The sequence below is a fragment of the Hemibagrus wyckioides genome, linkage group LG09, assembly GCF_019097595.1.
Source record: "Hemibagrus wyckioides isolate EC202008001 linkage group LG09, SWU_Hwy_1.0, whole genome shotgun sequence".
In the NCBI taxonomy this organism is placed as follows: Eukaryota; Metazoa; Chordata; class Actinopteri; order Siluriformes; family Bagridae; genus Hemibagrus; species Hemibagrus wyckioides.
The window spans coordinates 30671508-30689517 of NC_080718.1; the positions used below are offsets into that span (position 1 = coordinate 30671508).

The 18010-nt window shown below is 36.6% G+C and overlaps 1 protein-coding gene across 2 annotated transcripts in view; it reads right to left on the reverse strand.

The window, feature by feature from the left end:
• Window positions 1-18010, reverse strand: part of nphp1 (nephronophthisis 1) — a 52029-nt gene that overhangs the window by 30850 nt on the left and 3169 nt on the right. For both annotated transcript variants that reach the window (XM_058399443.1, XM_058399442.1), the window contains 4 exons: window positions 17387-17517; window positions 15990-16032; window positions 14767-14851; window positions 13971-14065 (listed from right to left, as the gene is read on the reverse strand). In XM_058399443.1, coding sequence (XP_058255426.1) covers window positions 13971-14065; window positions 14767-14851; window positions 15990-16032; window positions 17387-17517 — 354 coding nt within the window. The remainder of the gene's footprint in view (window positions 1-13970; window positions 14066-14766; window positions 14852-15989; window positions 16033-17386; window positions 17518-18010) is intronic.

The following is an 18010-nucleotide window of genomic DNA, read 5'->3' on the forward strand; positions in this document are numbered from 1 at the left end:
GTGTGTGTATGTGTGTGTATATTTATGTCTGTTTGTGTGTGTGTGTATATTTATGTCTGTTTGTGTGTGTATGTGTGTGTATATTTATGTCTGTTTGTGTGTGTGTGTATATTTATGTCTGTTTGTGTGTATGTGTGTGTATTTATGTCTGTTTGTGTGTATGTGTGTGTATTTATGTCTGTTTGTGTGTGTGTGTGTGTGTGTATATTTATGTCTGTTTGTGTGTGTGTGTATATTTATGTCTGTTTGTGTGTGTGTGTGTATTTATGTCTGTTTGTGTGTGTGTGTGTATTTATGTCTGTTTGTGTGTGTGTGTATATTTATGTCTGTTTGTGTGTGTGTGTGTATTTATGTCTGTTTGTGTGTGTGTGTAGATTTATGTCTGTTTGTGTGTGTGTGTGTATATTTATGTCTGTTTGTGTGTGTGTGTGTGTGTGTATATTTATGTCTGTTTGTGTGTGTGTGTGTATTTATGTCTGTTTGTGTGTGTGTGTGTATTTATGTCTTTGTGTGTGTGTGTATATTTATGTCTGTTTGTGTGTGTGTGTGTATTTATGTCTGTTTGTGTGTGTGTGTGTATTTATGTCTGTTTGTGTGTGTGTATATATTTATGTCTGTTTGTGTGTGTGTGTGTATATTTATGTCTGTGTGTGTGTGTATTTATGTCTGTTTGTGTGTGTGTGTGTATATTTATGTCTGATTGTGTGTGTGTGTGTGTGTATATTTATGTCTGTTTGTGTGTGTGTGTATATTTATGTCTGTTTGTGTGTGTGTGTGTATTTATGTCTGTTTGTGTGTGTGTGTGTATTTATGTCTGTTTGTGTGTGTGTGTGTATATTTATGTCTGTGTGTGTGTGTATATTTATGTCTGTTTGTGTGTGGGTGTGTGTGTATATTTATGTCTGTTTGTGTGTGTGTGTATATTTATGTCTGTTTGTGTGTGTGTATTTATGTCTGTTTGTGTGTGTGTGTATATTTATGTCTGTTTGTGTGTGTGTGTATATTTATGTCTGTTTGTGTGTGTGTGTATATTTATGTCTGTTTGTGTGTGTGTGTGTATTTATGTCTGTTTGTGTGTATGTGTGTGTATTTATGTCTGTTTGTGTGTGTGTGTATATTTATGTCTGTTTGTGTGTATGTGTGTGTATTTATGTCTGTTTGTGTGTATGTGTGTGTATTTATGTCTGTTTGTGTGTATGTGTGTGTGTATTTATGTCTGTTTGTGTGTATGTGTGTGTATTTATGTCTGTTTGTGTGTGTGTGTGTATTTATGTCTGTTTGTGTGTATGTGTGTGTATTTATGTCTGTTTGTGTGTGTGTGTATATTTATGTCTGTTTGTGTGTGTGTGTGTATATTTATGTCTGTTTGTGTGTGTGTGTGTATTTATGTCTGTTTGTGTGTATGTGTGTGTATTTATGTCTGTTTGTGTGTGTGTGTGTATATTTATGTCTGTTTGTGTGTGTGTGTGTATATTTATGTCTGTTTGTGTGTGTGTATATTTATGTCTGTTTGTGTGTGTGTGTGTATATTTATGTCTGTTTGTGTGTGTGTGTGTATTTATGTCTGTTTGTGTGTATGTGTGTATATTTATGTCTGTTTGTGTGTATGTGTGTGTATTTATGTCTGTTTGTGTGTGTGTGTATATTTATGTCTGTTTGTGTGTGTGTGTGTGTATATTTATGTCTGTGTGTGTGTGTATATTTATGTCTGTTTGTGTGTGTGTATATTTATGTCTGTTTGTGTGTGTGTGTGTGTGTATATTTATGTCTGTTTGTGTGTGTGTGTATATTTATGTCTGTTTGTGTGTATGTGTGTATATTTATGTCTGTTTGTGTGTGTGTGTCTATTTGTCTGTTTGTGTGTGTGTGTATATTTATGTCTGTTTGTGTGTGTGTGTATATTTATGTCTGTGTGTGTGTGTATATTTATGTCTGTTTGTGTGTGTGTGTATATTTATGTCTGTTTGTGTGTGTGTGTGTATTTATGTCTGTTTGTGTGTGTGTGTGTATATTTATGTCTGTTTGTTTGTGTGTGTGTATATTTATGTCTGTTTGTGTGTGTGTGTGTATATTTATGTCTGTTTGTGTGTGTGTGTGTATTTATGTCTGTTTGTGTGTGTGTGTGTATATTTATGTCTGTTTGTGTGTATGTGTGTGTATTTATGTCTGTTTGTGTGTGTGTGTGTGTATATTTATGTCTGTTTGTGTGTGTGTGTGTGTGTATATTTATGTCTGTTTGTGTGTGTGTATATTTATGTCTGTTTGTGTGTGTGTGTATATTTATGTCTGTTTGTGTGTGTGTGTGTATTTATGTCTGTTTGTGTGTGTGTGTGTGTATATTTATGTCTGTTTGTGTGTATGTGTGTGTATTTATGTCTGTTTGTGTGTGTGTGTGTGTGTATATTTATGTCTGTTTGTGTGTGTGTATATTTATGTCTGTTTGTGTGTGTGTGTATATTTATGTCTGTTTGTGTGTGTGTGTGTATTTATGTCTGTTTGTGTGTGTGTGTGTATATTTATGTCTGTTTGTGTGTATGTGTGTGTATTTATGTCTGTTTGTGTGTATGTGTGTGTGTATTTATGTCTGTTTGTGTGTATGTGTGTGTATATTTATGTCTGTTTGTGTGTGTGTGTGTGTATTTATGTCTGTTTGTGTGTGTGTGTGTATATTTATGTCTGTTTGTGTGTGTGTGTGTGTATTTATGTCTGTTTGTGTGTGTGTGTGTGTGTATATTTATGTCTGTTTGTGTATGTGTGTGCATTTATGTCTGTTTGTGTGTATGTGTGTGTGTATTTATGTCTGTTTGTGTGTATGTGTGTGTATATTTATGTCTGTTTGTGTGTGTGTGTATATTTATGTCTGTTTGTGTGTGTGTGTATTTATGTCTGTTTGTGTGTGTGTGTGTATATTTATGTCTGTTTGTGTGTGTGTGTGTATTTATGTCTGTTTGTGTGTGTGTGTATATTTATGTCTGTTTGTGTGTGTGTGTGTGTGTGTGTGTATATTTATGTCTGTTTGTGTGTGTGTGTGTATTTATGTCTGTTTGTGTGTGTGTGTGTGTATATTTATGTCTGTTTGTGTGTGTGTATATTTATGTCTGTTTGTGTGTGTGTGTGTATTTATGTCTGTTTGTGTGTGTATATTTATGTCTGTTTGTGTCTGTTTGTGTGTATGTGTATATTTATGTCTGTTTGTGTGTATGTGTGTGTATATTTATGTCTGTGTGTGTGTGTGTGTGTGTGTATTTATGTCTGTTTGTGTGTGTGTATATTTATGTCTGTTTGTGTGTGTGTGTGTATATTTATGTCTGTTTGTGTATGTGTGTGCATTTATGTCTGTTTGTGTGTATGTGTGTGTATGTATATTTATGTCTGTTTGTGTGTGTGTGTATATTTATGTCTGTTTGTGTGTGTGTGTATATTTATGTCTGTTTGTGTGTGTGTGTATATTTATGTCTGTTTGTGTGTGTGTGTATATTTATGTCTGTTTGTGTGTGTGTGTGTGTATATTTATGTCTGTTTGTGTGTGTGTGTATATTTATGTCTGTTTGTGTGTGTGTGTGTGTGTATTTATGTCTGTTTGTGTGTGTGTGTGTATATTTATGTCTGTTTGTGTGTGTGTGTGTATATTTATGTCTGTTTGTGTGTGTGTGTATATTTATGTCTGTTTGTGTGTGTGTGTGTATTTATGTCTGTTTGTGTGTGTGTGTGTATATTTATGTCTGTTTGTGTGTATGTGTGTGTATATTTATGTCTGTTTGTGTGTGTGTGTGTGTGTGTATTTATGTCTGTTTGTGTGTGTGTGTGTGTATATTTATGTCTGTTTGTGTGTGTGTGTGTATTTATGTCTGTTTGTGTGTATGTGTGTGTGTATTTATGTCTGTTTGTGTGTATGTGTGTGTATATTTATGTCTGTTTGTGTGTGTGTGTATTTATGTCTGTTTGTGTGTGTGTGTGTATTTATGTCTGTTTGTGTGTGTGTGTGTATATTTATGTCTGTTTGTGTGTATGTGTGTGTATATTTATGTCTGTTTGTGTGTGTGTGTGTGTGTGTATATTTATGTCTGTTTGTGTGTGTGTGTGTATATTTATGTCTGTTTGTGTGTGTGTGTGTATTTATGTCTGTTTGTGTGTGTGTGTGTATATTTATGTCTGTTTGTGTGTGTGTGTGTGTGTATATTTATGTCTGTTTGTGTGTGTGTGTGTATTTATGTCTGTTTGTGTGTGTGTGTGTATATTTATGTCTGTTTGTGTGTGTGTGTGTATTTATGTCTGTTTGTGTGTGTGTGTGTATATTTATGTCTGTTTGTGTGTGTGTGTATATTTATGTCTGTTTGTGTGTGTGTGTGTATTTATGTCTGTTTGTGTGTGTGTGTGTATTTATGTCTGTTTGTGTGTGTGTGTGTATATTTATGTCTGTTTGTGTGTATGTGTGTGTATATTTATGTCTGTTTGTTTGTGTGTGTGTGTATTTATGTCTGTTTGTGTGTGTGTGTGTATATTTATGTCTGTTTGTGTGTGTGTGTGCATTAACGTCGGTTTGTGTGTGTGTGTGTATTTATGTCTGTTTGTGTGTGTGTGTGTATATTTATGTCTGTTTGTGTGTATGTGTGTGTATATTTATGTCTGTTTGTTTGTGTGTGTGTATATTTATGTCTGTTTGTGTGTGTGTGTATATTTATGTCTGTTTGTGTGTGTGTGTGTATTTATGTCTGTGTGTGTGTGTGTGTGTGTGTATATTTATGTCTGTTTGTGTGTGTGTGTGTGTGTGTATATTTATGTCTGTTTGTGTGTGTGTGTATATTTATGTCTGTTTGTGTGTGTGTGTATATTTATGTCTGTTTGTGTGTGTGTGTGTATATTTATGTCTGTTTGTGTGTGTGTGTGTATATTTATGTCTGTTTGTGTGTGTGTGTGTGTGTGTGTGTGTGTATATTTATGTCTGTTTGTGTGTGTGTGTATATTTATGTCTGTTTGTGTGTGTGTGTGTATATTTATGTCTGTTTGTGTGTGTGTGTATATTTATGTCTGTTTGTGTGTGTGTGTGTGTATATTTATGTCTGTTTGTGTGTGTGTGTGTATTTAGGTCTGTTTGTGTGTGTGTGTGTGTGTGTCTGTGTGTGTGTGTGTGTGTGTGTGTGTGTATATTTATGTCTGTTTGTGTGTGTGTGTGTGTGTGTGTATATTTATGTCTGTTTGTGTGTGTGTGTATATTTATGTCTGTTTGTGTGTGTGTGTGTGTGTATATTTATGTCTGTTTGTGTGTGTGTGTATATTTATGTCTGTTTGTGTGTGTGTGTGTGTATATTTATGTCTGTTTGTGTGTGTGTGTGTATTTAGGTCTGTTTGTGTGTGTGTGTGTGTGTGTATTTATGTCTGTTTGTGTGTGTGTGTATATTTATGTCTGTTTGTGTGTGTGTGTGTGTGTGTGTATATTTATGTCTGTTTGTGTGTGTGTGTATATTTATGTCTGTTTGTGTGTGTGTGTGTATATTTATGTCTGTTTGTGTGTGTGTGTGTATTTATGTCTGTTTGTGTGTGTGTGTGTGTATATTTATGTCTGTTTGTGTGTGTGTGTGTATATTTATGTCTGTTTGTGTGTGTGTGTGTGTGTGTATATTTATGTCTGTTTGTGTGTGTGTGTATATTTATGTCTGTTTGTGTGTGTGTGTGTGTGTGTATATTTATGTCTGTTTGTGTGTGTGTGTATATTTATGTCTGTTTGTGTGTGTGTGTGTATATTTATGTCTGTTTGTGTGTGTGTGTGTATTTATGTCTGTTTGTGTGTGTGTGTGTATATTTATGTCTGTTTGTGTGTGTGTGTGTGTGTGTATATTTATGTCTGTTTGTGTGTGTGTGTATATTTATGTCTGTTTGTGTGTGTGTGTGTATATTTATGTCTGTTTGTGTGTGTGTGTGTGTATATTTATGTCTGTTTGTGTGTGTGTGTGTATTTATGTCTGTTTGTGTGTGTGTGTGTATATTTATGTCTGTTTGTGTGTGTGTGTGTGTGTATATTTATGTCTGTTTGTGTGTGTGTGTATATTTATGTCTGTTTGTGTGTGTGTGTGTATATTTATGTCTGTTTGTGTGTGTGTGTGTGTGTGTGTATTTATGTCTGTTTGTGTGTGTGTGTGTATTTATGTCTGTTTGTGTGTGTGTGTGTATATTTATGTCTGTTTGTGTGTGTGTGTGTATTTATGTCTGTTTGTGTGTGTGTGTGTATATTTATGTCTGTTTGTGTGTGTGTGTCTGTGTGTGTATTTATGTCTGTTTGTGTGTGTGTGTGTATTTATGTCTGTTTGTGTGTGTGTGTGTATATTTATGTCTGTTTGTGTGTATGTGTGTGTATATTTATGTCTGTTTGTTTGTGTGTGTGTATTTATGTCTGTTTGTGTGTGTGTGTGTATTTATGTCTGTTTGTGTGTGTGTGTGTATTTATGTCTGTTTGTGTGTGTGTGTGTATATTTATGTCTGTTTGTGTGTATGTGTGTGTATATTTATGTCTGTTTGTTTGTGTGTGTGTATATTTATGTCTGTTTGTGTGTGTGTGTATTTATGTCTGTTTGTGTGTGTGTGTGTATATTTATGTCTGTTTGTGTGTATGTGTGTGTATATTTATGTCTGTTTGTGTGTGTGTGTGTATTTATGTCTGTTTGTGTGTGTGTGTGTATTTATGTCTGTTTGTGTGTGTGTGTGTATTTATGTCTGTTTGTGTGTGTGTGTGTATATTTATGTCTGTTTGTGTGTATGTGTGTGTATATTTATGTCTGTTTGTTTGTGTGTGTGTATATTTATGTCTGTTTGTGTGTGTGTGTGTATTTATGTCTGTTTGTGTGTGTGTGTGTATATTTATGTCTGTTTGTGTGTATGTGTGTGTATATTTATGTCTGTTTGTTTGTGTGTGTGTGTATTTATGTCTGTTTGTGTGTGTGTGTGTATATTTATGTCTGTGTGTGTGTGTATATTTATGTCTGTTTGTGTGTGTGTGTGTATTTATGTCTGTTTGTGTGTGTGTGTGTATATTTATGTCTGTTTGTGTGTATGTGTGTGTATTTATGTCTGTTTGTGTGTATGTGTGTGTATTTATGTCTGTTTGTGTGTGTGTGTGTGTGTATTTATGTCTGTTTGTGTGTGTGTATATTTATGTCTGTTTGTGTGTGTGTGTGTATTTATGTCTGTTTGTGTGTGTGTGTGTATATTTATGTCTGTTTGTGTGTATGTGTGTGTATTTATGTCTGTTTGTGTGTATGTGTGTGTGTATTTATGTCTGTTTGTGTGTATGTGTGTGTATATTTATGTCTGTTTGTGTGTGTGTGTGTGTGTATTTATGTCTGTGTGTGTGTGTGTGTATATTTATGTCTGTTTGTGTATGTGTGTGTATTTATGTCTGTTTGTGTGTATGTGTGTGTATATTTATGTCTGTTTGTGTGTGTGTGTGTGTATTTATGTCTGTTTGTGTGTGTGTGTGTGTATATTTATGTCTGTTTGTGTGTGTGTGTGTGTATATTTATGTCTGTTTGTGTGTGTGTGTGTATTTATGTCTGTTTGTGTGTATGTGTGTGTGTATTTATGTCTGTTTGTGTGTATGTGTGTGTATATTTATGTCTGTTTGTGTGTGTGTGAGTGTGTATTTATGTCTGTTTGTGTGTGTGTGTATATTTATGTCTGTTTGTGTATGTGTGTGCATTTATGTCTGTTTGTGTGTATGTGTGTGTATATTTATGTCTGTTTGTGTGTGTGTGTGTGTGTATATTTATGTCTGTTTGTGTGTGTGTGTGTGTATATTTATGTCTGTTTGTGTGTGTGTGTGTATTTATGTCTGTTTGTGTGTGTGTGTGTATATTTATGTCTGTTTGTGTGTGTGTGTATTTATGTCTGTTTGTGTGTGTGTGTATTTATGTCTGTTTGTGTGTGTGTGTGTATATTTATGTCTGTTTGTGTGTGTGTGTATATTTATGTCTGTGTGTGTGTATATTTATGTCTGTTTGTGTGTGTGTGTGTATATTTATGTCTGTTTGTGTGTGTGTGGGTATTTATGTCTGTTTGTTTGTGTGTGTGTGTGTGTGTGTGTATATTTATGTCTGTTTGTTTGTGTGTGTGTGTGTGTGTGTGTGTATATTTATGTCTGTTTGTTTGTGTGTGTGTATATTTATGTCTGTTTGTTTGTGTGTGTGTATATTTGTCTGTTTGTGTGTGTATATTTATGTCTGTTTGTGTGTGTGTGGTTGTGTGTGTGTATATTTATGTCTGTTTGTGTGTAGGTGGTTGTGTGTGTGTGTATATTTATGTCTGTTTGTGTGTGTGTGTGTGTATATTTATGTCTGTTTGTGTGTGTGTGTGTGTATATTTATGTCTGTGTGTGTGTGTGTGTGTATATTTATGTCTGTTTGTGTGTGTGTGGTTGTGTGTGTGTATATTTATGTCTGTTTGTGTGTGTGTGGTTGTGTGTGTGTATATTTATGTCTGTGTGTGTGTGTGTATATTTATGTCTGTTTGTGTGTGTGTGTGTGTGTATTTATGTCTGTTTGTGTGTGTGTGTGTGTATATTTATGTCTGTTTGTGTGTATGTGTGTGTGTATTTATGTCTGTTTGTGTGTATGTGTGTGTATATTTATGTCTGTTTGTGTGTGTGTGTATTTATGTCTGTTTGTGTATGTGTGTGTATTTATGTCTGTTTGTGTATGTGTGTGTATATTTATGTCTGTTTGTGTCTGTTTGTGTATTTATGTCTGTTTGTGTGTATGTGTGTGTGTATTTATATCTGTTTGTGTGTGTGTGTGTGTGTGTATTTATGTCTGTTTGTGTGTGTGTGTGTGTGTATATTTATGTCTGTTTGTGTGTGTGTGTGTGTATTTATGTCTGTTTGTGTGTATGTGTGTGTATATTTATGTCTGTTTGTGTGTGTGTGTATTTATGTCTGTTTGTGTGTATGTGTATTTATGTCTGTTTGTGTGTGTGTGTGTGTATTTATGTCTGTTTGTGTGTGTGTGTGTATATTTATGTCTGTTTGTGTGTGTGTGTATTTATGTCTGTTTGTGTGTATGTGTATTTATGTCTGTTTGTGTGTGTGTGTATATTTATGTCTGTTTGTGTGTGTGTGTGTGTATATTTATGTCTGTTTGTGTGTGTGTGTGTATTTATGTCTGTTTGTGTGTATGTGTGTGTGTATTTATGTCTGTTTGTGTGTGTGTGTGTGTATATTTATGTCTGTTTGTGTGTGTGTGTATTTATGTCTGTTTGTGTGTAAGTGTATTTATGTCTGTTTGTGTGTGTGTGTGTATTTATGTCTGTTTGTGTGTGTGTGTGTGTGTGTGTATATTTATGTCTGTTTGTGTGTGTGTGTATTTATGTCTGTTTGTGTATGTGTGTGTATTTATGTCTGTTTGTGTGTGTGTGTGTATATTTATGTCTGTTTGTGTATGTGTGTGTATTTATGTCTGTTTGTGTGTATGTGTGTGTGTATTTATGTCTGTTTGTGTGTATGTGTGTGTATATTTATGTCTGTTTGTGTCTGTTTGTGTGTATGTGTATATTTATGTCTGTTTGTGTGTATGTGTGTGTATATTTATGTCTGTTTGTGTGTGTGTGTATTTATGTCTGTTTGTGTGTGTGTGTATTTATGTCTGTTTGTGTGTGTGTGTATTTATGTCTGTTTGTGTGTGTGTGTGTATATTTATGTCTGTTTGTGTGTGTGTGTATTTATATCTGTTTGTGTGTATGTGTATTTATGTCTGTTTGTGTGTGTGTGTATATTTATGTCTGTTTGTGTGTGTGTGTGTATATTTATGTCTGTTTGTGTGTGTGTGTGTATTTATGTCTGTTTGTGTGTATGTGTGTGTATTTATGTCTGTTTGTGTGTGTGTGTGTATTTATGTCTGTTTGTGTGTGTGTGTATATTTATGTCTGTTTGTGTGTATGTGTGTGTATTTATGTCTGTTTGTGTGTGTGTGTATATTTATGTCTGTTTGTGTGTGTGTGTGTGTGTTTATGTCTGTTTGTGTGTATGTGTGTGTGTATTTATGTCTGTTTGTGTGTGTGTGTGTATTTATGTCTGTTTGTGTGTGTGTGTGTATATTTATGTCTGTTTGTGTGTGTGTGTATTTATGTCTGTTTGTGTGTATGTGTATTTATGTCTGTTTGTGTGTGTGTGTGTATTTATGTCTGTTTGTGTGTATGTGTGTATATTTATGTCTGTTTGTGTGTGTGTGTGTGTATATTTATGTCTGTTTGTGTGTGTGTGTATTTATGTCTGTTTGTGTGTATGTGTATTTATGTCTGTTTGTGTGTGTGTGTGTATTTATGTCTGTTTGTGTGTGTGTGTATATTTATGTCTGTTTGTGTGTGTGTGTATTTATGTCTGTTTGTGTGTATGTGTATTTATGTCTGTTTGTGTGTGTGTGTGTATTTATGTCTGTTTGTGTGTATGTGTGTGTATATTTATGTCTGTTTGTGTGTGTGTGTGTGTATTTATGTCTGTTTGTGTGTATGTGTATTTATGTCTGTTTGTGTGTGTGTGTGTATTTATGTCTGTTTGTGTGTGTGTGTGTGTATATTTATGTCTGTTTGTGTGTGTGTGTATTTATGTCTGTTTGTGTGTATGTGTATTTATGTCTGTTTGTGTGTGTGTGTGTATTTATGTCTGTTTGTGTGTGTGTGTGTGTGTATATTTATGTCTGTTTGTGTGTGTGTGTATTTATGTCTGTTTGTGTGTGTGTGTATTTATGTCTGTTTGTGTGTGTGTGTGTATTTATGTCTGTTTGTGTGTATGTGTGTGTATATTTATGTCTGTGTGTGTGTGTGTATTTATGTCTGTTTGTGTGTATGTGTGTGTATATTTATGTCTGTTTGTGTGTATGTGTGTGTATATTTATGTCTGTTTGTGTGTATGTGTGTGTATATTTATGTCTGTTTGTGTGTATGTGTATTTATGTCTGTTTGTGTGTGTGTGTGTATTTATGTCTGTTTGTGTGTGTGTGTATATTTATGTCTGTGTGTGTGTGTGTGTATATTTATGTCTGTTTGTGTGTGTGTGTGTGTGTATTTATGTCTGTTTGTGTGTGTGTGTGTGTATATTTATGTCTGTTTGTGTGTGTGTGTGTATTTATGTCTGTTTGTGTGTATGTGTGTGTGTATTTATGTCTGTTTGTGTGTATGTGTGTGTATATTTATGTCTGTTTGTGTCTGTTTGTGTATTTATGTCTGTTTGTGTGTATGTGTGTGTGTATTTATGTCTGTTTGTGTGTATGTGTGTGTGTATTTATGTCTGTTTGTGTGTATGTGTGTGTGTATTTATGTCTGTTTGTGTGTGTGTGTGTATATTTATGTCTGTTTGTGTGTGTGTGTGTATTTATGTCTGTTTGTGTGTGTGTGTATTTATGTCTGTTTGTGTGTATGTGTGTGTGTATTTATGTCTGTTTGTGTGTATGTGTGTGTATATTTATGTCTGTGTGTGTGTGTATGTGTGTGTATTTATGTCTGTTTGTGTGTATGTGTGTGTATTTATGTCTGTTTGTGTGTATGTGTGTGTGTATTTATGTCTGTTTGTGTGTATGTGTGTGTATATTTATGTCTGTTTGTGTGTGTGTGTATTTATGTCTGTTTGTGTGTATGTGTGTGTGTATTTATGTCTGTTTGTGTGTATGTGTGTGTATATTTATGTCTGTTTGTGTGTGTGTGTATTTATGTCTGTTTGTGTGTATGTGTATTTATGTCTGTTTGTGTGTGTGTGTGTATTTATGTCTGTTTGTGTGTGTGTGTGTATATTTATGTCTGTTTGTGTGTGTGTGTATTTATGTCTGTTTGTGTGTATGTGTATTTATGTCTGTTTGTGTGTGTGTGTGTATTTATGTCTGTTTGTGTGTGTGTGTGTGTATATTTATGTCTGTTTGTGTGTGTGTGTATTTATGTCTGTTTGTGTGTATGTGTATTTATGTCTGTTTGTGTGTGTGTGTATATTTATGTCTGTTTGTGTGTGTGTGTGTGTATATTTATGTCTGTTTGTGTGTGTGTGTGTGTGTGTGTGTATATTTATGTCTGTTTGTGTGTGTGTGGTTGTGTGTGTGTGTGTGTATATTCATGTCTGTTTGTGTGTGTGTGTGTGTGTATATTTATGTCTGTTTGTGTGTGTGTGGTTGTGTGTGTGTATATTTATGTCTGTTTGTGTGTGTGTGGTTGTGTGTGTGTATATTTATGTCTGTTTGTGTGTGTATATTTATGTCTGTTTGTGTGTGTGTGGTTGTGTGTGTGTATATTTATGTCTGTTTGTGTGTGTGTGGTTGTGTGTGTGTATATTTATGTCTGTTTGTGTGTGTGTGGTTGTGTGTGTGTGTGTATATTTATGTCTGTGTGTGTGTGTGTGTGTATATTTATGTCTGTTTGTGTGTGTGTGGTTGTGTGTGTGTATATTTATGTCTGTTTGTGTGTGTGTGGTTGTGTGTGTGTGTATATTTATGTCTGTGTGTGTGTGTGTATATTTATGTCTGTTTGTGTGTGTGTGGTTGTGTGTGTGTATATTTATGTCTGTTTGTGTGTGTGTGGTTGTGTGTGTGTATATTTATGTCTGATTGTGTGTGTGTGGTTGTGTGTGTGTGTGTATATTTATGTCTGTTTGTGTGTGTGTGGTTGTGTGTGTGTATATTTATGTCTGTTTGTGTGTGTGTGGTTGTGTGTGTGTGTATATTTATGTCTGTGTGTGTGTGTGTGTATATTTATGTCTGTTTGTGTGTGTGTGGTTGTGTGTGTGTATATTTATGTCTGTTTGTGTGTGTGTGGTTGTGTGTGTGTATATTTATGTCTGTTTGTGTGTGTGTGGTTGTGTGTGTGTATATTTATGTCTGTTTGTGTGTGTGTGGTTGTGTGTGTGTGTGTATATTTATGTCTGTTTGTGTGTGTGTGGTTGTGTGTGTGTATATTTATGTCTGTTTGTGTGTGTGTGGTTGTGTGTGTGTATATTTATGTCTGTTTGTGTGTGTGTGGTTGTGTGTGTGTGTATATTTATGTCTGTTTGTGTGTGTGTGTGTATATTTATGTCTGTTTGTGTGTGTGTGGTTGTGTGTGTGTATATTTATGTCTGTTTGTGTGTGTGTGGTTGTGTGTGTGTGTATATTTATGTCTGTGTGTGTGTGTGTATATTTATGTCTGTTTGTGTGTGTGTGTATATTTATGTCTGTTTGTGTGTGTGTGGTTGTGTGTGTATATTTATGTCTGATTGTGTGTGTGTGGTTGTGTGTGTGTATATTTATGTCTGATTGTGTGTGTGTGGTTGTGTGTGTGTGTATATTTATGTCTGTTTGTGTGTGTGTGGTTGTGTGTGTGTATATTTATGTCTGTTTGTGTGTGTATATTTATGTCTGTTTGTGTGTGTGTGGTTGTGTGTGTGTATATTTATGTCTGTTTGTGTGTGTGTGGTTGTGTGTGTGTATATTTATGTCTGTTTGTGTGTGTATATTTATGTCTGTTTGTGTGTGTGTGGTTGTGTGTGTGTATATTTATGTCTGTTTGTGTGTGTGTGTATATTTATGTCTGTTTGTGTGTGTGTGTATATTTATGTCTGTTTGTGTGTGTGTGGTTGTGTGTGTGTGTGTGTGTATATTTATGTCTGTGTGTGTGTGTGTGTATATTTATGTCTGTTTGTGTGTGTGTGGTTGTGTGTGTGTATATTTATGTTTGTGTGTGTATGTCTGTTTGTGTGTGTATATTTATGTCTGTGTGTGTGTGTGTGTGTATATTTATGTCTGTTTGTGTGTGTGTGGTTGTGTGTGTGTATATTTATGTCTGTTTGTGTGTGTGTATATTTATGTCTGTTTGTGTGTGTGTGGTTGTGTGTGTGTATATTTATGTCTGTTTGTGTGTGTGTATATTTATGTCTGTTTGTGTGTGTGTGGTTGTGTGTGTGTATATTTATGTCTGTTTGTGTGTGTATATTTATGTCTGTTTGTGTGTGTGTGGTTGTGTGTGTGTTTGTGTACCTTGCCAGTGTCTGGGTCCAGTTGAAGATCTTTAAAGCTGAGCTCTGATTGTCCAAGTTTGGGCTGAATATAGTGACTGGCTCTGTAGGAAGTTCCTGCAAAAAACACACACACACACACACACGTGTGACCTTAAAGGACATTATTTTATAACACCACAGTATATGATACTGCACTGAGTAATACATATGCAAATCACATGTAAAATAAGCTCCTCCCACAGAGTTAGGCCCCACCTCCTGGCTGAGGCTAATGCTGGAGTGTAGTAACTCTACTGTATGTTGAAGAACAATGTGAAGGATCTGCTACTGTGTGTGTGTGTGTGTGGACTGTAATTAGAGGTGTTCGTTAGGAGAATAAATAGAAACCATGCAGGATTTATACTGTTTTATGTATTAGATATATTCACATATACATAGTATATTTCACTCTAGACACACACACACACACACCACATGCACACCCCACACACCCCACACACACCACACATACACATATGCACCACACACATAAACCCACACACTCAAACCCACCACTCACACAGACACACACACACACAAACATAGACCCCACACACATACACTCACACTCACCCCCCCCCACACACACACACACTCTATCTGTTATCTGCCACATCTGCTGTGTGTGCTCCTGTCAGTGTCAGCGTGCAGGTGTTCTGAGGGCTGTGCAGCAGTGAGATGGAGTGTGTTTGTGTGTGTGTGAGCCGGTCTTGGTGTGTATGAACAACACAGCGTTCTCATACTGATTAGAATCAGAGCCACGCAGCAGCGCTGACCTTCATCCAGCAGCTTGGACAGAGTGGAGGGTCTGAAGCCTGGAGGAATGGCTCCCATGGCCGAAAGCACATCAGTGGCATCCAGCTGGAGATAAACAAATACACACACACACTGTTCACACACACCTTTTTATTCACCTACTGTTTCATCTATATATTTTCCTAATAAACTTTTTCACCACACTATATGCCATGTATGTTCTGTTTTATTATATTCTATCTTATTTATTACTTTTACATGAGTGTTAATTGGTTGTATTTTTATATGAAGGACAGTTCATAAAAGCATTGAATTGAACACTGTACACTGAAGTGAGATACACTGTCTGTCCACCAGGGGGAGCACGTTCCTCCTACATTACACTGTACACCTGAGGGCTGTGCTTATAGATAAATGACATTTGAATAAGCACAAAAATGTAAATAAAATATAACACTAGGTATTTTAGGAACATACACTACATTGCCAAAAGTTTTGGGACGTCTGTCTTTCCATGCACATGAATGTAATATGGAGTTGCCCCGCCCTTTGCAGCTATAACAGCTTCAACTCTTCTGGGAAGGCTTTCCACAAAGTTTAGGAGTGTGTTTATGGGAATTTTTGACCGTCCCTCTCTAGAAGAAGCATGGTCATTTGTGAGGTCAGGCACTGATGTTGTGATGACGAGAAGGTCTGTATCACAGTCTCCACTCTAATTCATCCAGAAGGTGTTCTATGGGGTTGAGGTCAGGACTCTGTGCAGGACAGTCAAGTTCCTCCACACCAAACTCACTCATCCATGTCTTTATGGACCTTGCTTTGGTCACTGGTGTGCAGTCATGTTGGAACAGGAAGGGGTCATCCCCAAACTGATCACTGTCTGACCAATGACGTTGTTTTGGTATGAAGCTGAAGCATTAAGAGTTCCTTTCACTGGAACTAAGGGGCCGAGCCCAACCCCTGAAAAACAACACCTGAACGCAATAATCTGGAGGGGTGTCCCAATACTTTTGACAATATAGTGTATCTTTTTATATTGCTGTCTTAATAAAAAACATTTTACACATGACACATCAACAGACAGACAGACAGACATACAGATAGATAGATAGATAGATAGATAGATAGATAGATAGATAGATAGATAGATAGATAGATAGATAGATAGATAGACAGATAGATAGACAGATAGATAGATAGCAGAGAGGTGTAATAGTAGGTTATAATGAGTAATGAACTGTACCTCACTCACAGCTTTCCTCACTGTGTCCCAGTTGGATGACGTGCTGCGAGAAAACACAAAGTGACATCATCATTAACCGGACAGAGTGATGTACAGCGGGGGAAATAAGGATTTGATCCACAACTCAAACATTACTTAGTACTTTGGCGAAGAAACCTCTGTTAGCAAGCACAGGAGGTCAGAGGTTTCTTGTAGTCTCAGGAGGGACTTTGGACCACTCTTCTTTACAGATCTTCTCTAAAAGGTTTCTTGGCTGTTGCTTGACAACTTGAAGTTTCAGCTCCCTCTATAAATTTTCTATAGGATTAAGGTCTAGAGTCTGGCTAGGACACTCCATGACCTTAATGTGCTTCTTCATGAGCCACTCTAATGTTGCCTTGGTGGTATGTTTTAGTTCATTGTCGTGTGGGAAACACCCATCCATGACCCATCTTCAGTGTTCTGGCTGAGGGAAGGAGGTTCTCAATAATCAGGCTGGCCTGCCCATTGGCCACTCAAGTCGGCCTGTACCTTTAGCAGAGAAACAGCCTCACAGCTTTATATTTCCACCTCCATGCTTGACTGTAATTAAGGTGTTCTTAGGGTCATAGTCAGCATCTTTCTTCCATCCCAACTGCGATCATTTACAAGCTCCTCCTGTGTAGTTCTGGGATGATCCCTCACTTTTTACATGATTATCCTCACCCCATGAAATCTTTCATGGAGCTCCAGAGGGCGATTGGTGGTTGTTTTGTGTTTCTTCCATTTGCAAATAATCGCTCCAACAGACGTCTCAACATCAGATGGCTTCTTGCTGATGGTCTTGTAGTCCATTCCAGCCTTGTGAAGGGCTACAATCTTGTCCCTGATGTCCTCTGACAGCTCTTTGGTCTTGCCCATAGTGGTGTGAGGTTTGAATGAAAGACAGAGGTTCTGTGGACAGGTATCTTTTATACACGTAACAAGCTGTCATTAGGAGAACTTTCTTAGATTGAAAGGACTGATCTGTGAAGCACGTGAGCACATATCCAGTCTGTGGGAGCCAGAATTATTGTTGTTTAGTGAGAGATCAAATCCTTATTTTACTCTCTGAAATGCAACACTATTTATAACATTAGTCCCTTCATTTCTTTGTGAGTGGGCAAAGCTACAACATCAGCATGGGATCAAATACTTATTTCCTCCACTATAGCTCCTGTGATGTATCTCCTGTGATGGGTTTCCTGTGATGTATCTTTTGTGATATATCTCCTGTGATGTATCTCCTGTGATGTATCTCAGAGCTCCACAGATGCTCTACAGGACCTGGTGTTTCCTCTTCTTCTTATACTCACCATGATACCAAAATAATTACTCAGATAAAACAGCAGAAGTGTTCTCGTCTACTTCTGATCTAAAGGACACACACAGTATCTCACCTGGGCTTCCCTTCAGTCGGGTCCTTGTCATCCTCCTGCACTTCATCACTCACTTCATCATCCTCATCTTCATCCTCATCACCATCGTTGTCGTCCTTGGATTCTGACACTCGCTCATGTGGAGACATTTTCTGGGATAAAAAAATGAGTGTGAGTTTAGAGCTACACACGGGACTAGAACTTCCCTCTAAAACCCCCTGTGCCTCTGCTCTGCCACGCCAGTTAGACAGGTCAGTTCAGACAGGTCAGTTCAGACTGATCAGTTCAGAGAGAGAGAGAGAGAGAGGGATAGGTCAGTTAGACAGGTCAGTTTAGAGAGAGAGGGGCAGAGGGGGGTAGAGAGAGAGTGGGAGAGATCAGTTCAGTCAGTTCAATTAGACAGGTCAGTTCAGACGGGTCAGTTCAGACAGTTCAGTTAGACAGGTCAGTTCAGAGAGAGGGGGCCAGAGAGGGGGGCAGAGAGAGAGGGAAATAGAGAGAGAGAGAGAGAGACACAGAGGGGGGGGGGCATAGAGGGGGGGCGGGAGGGGTTAGAGAGAGAGTGGGGGGGGCAGAGAGCGAGAGAGAGGTCAGTTAGACAGCTCAGTTCAGACGAGTCAGTTCAGACGGGTCAGTTACACAGGT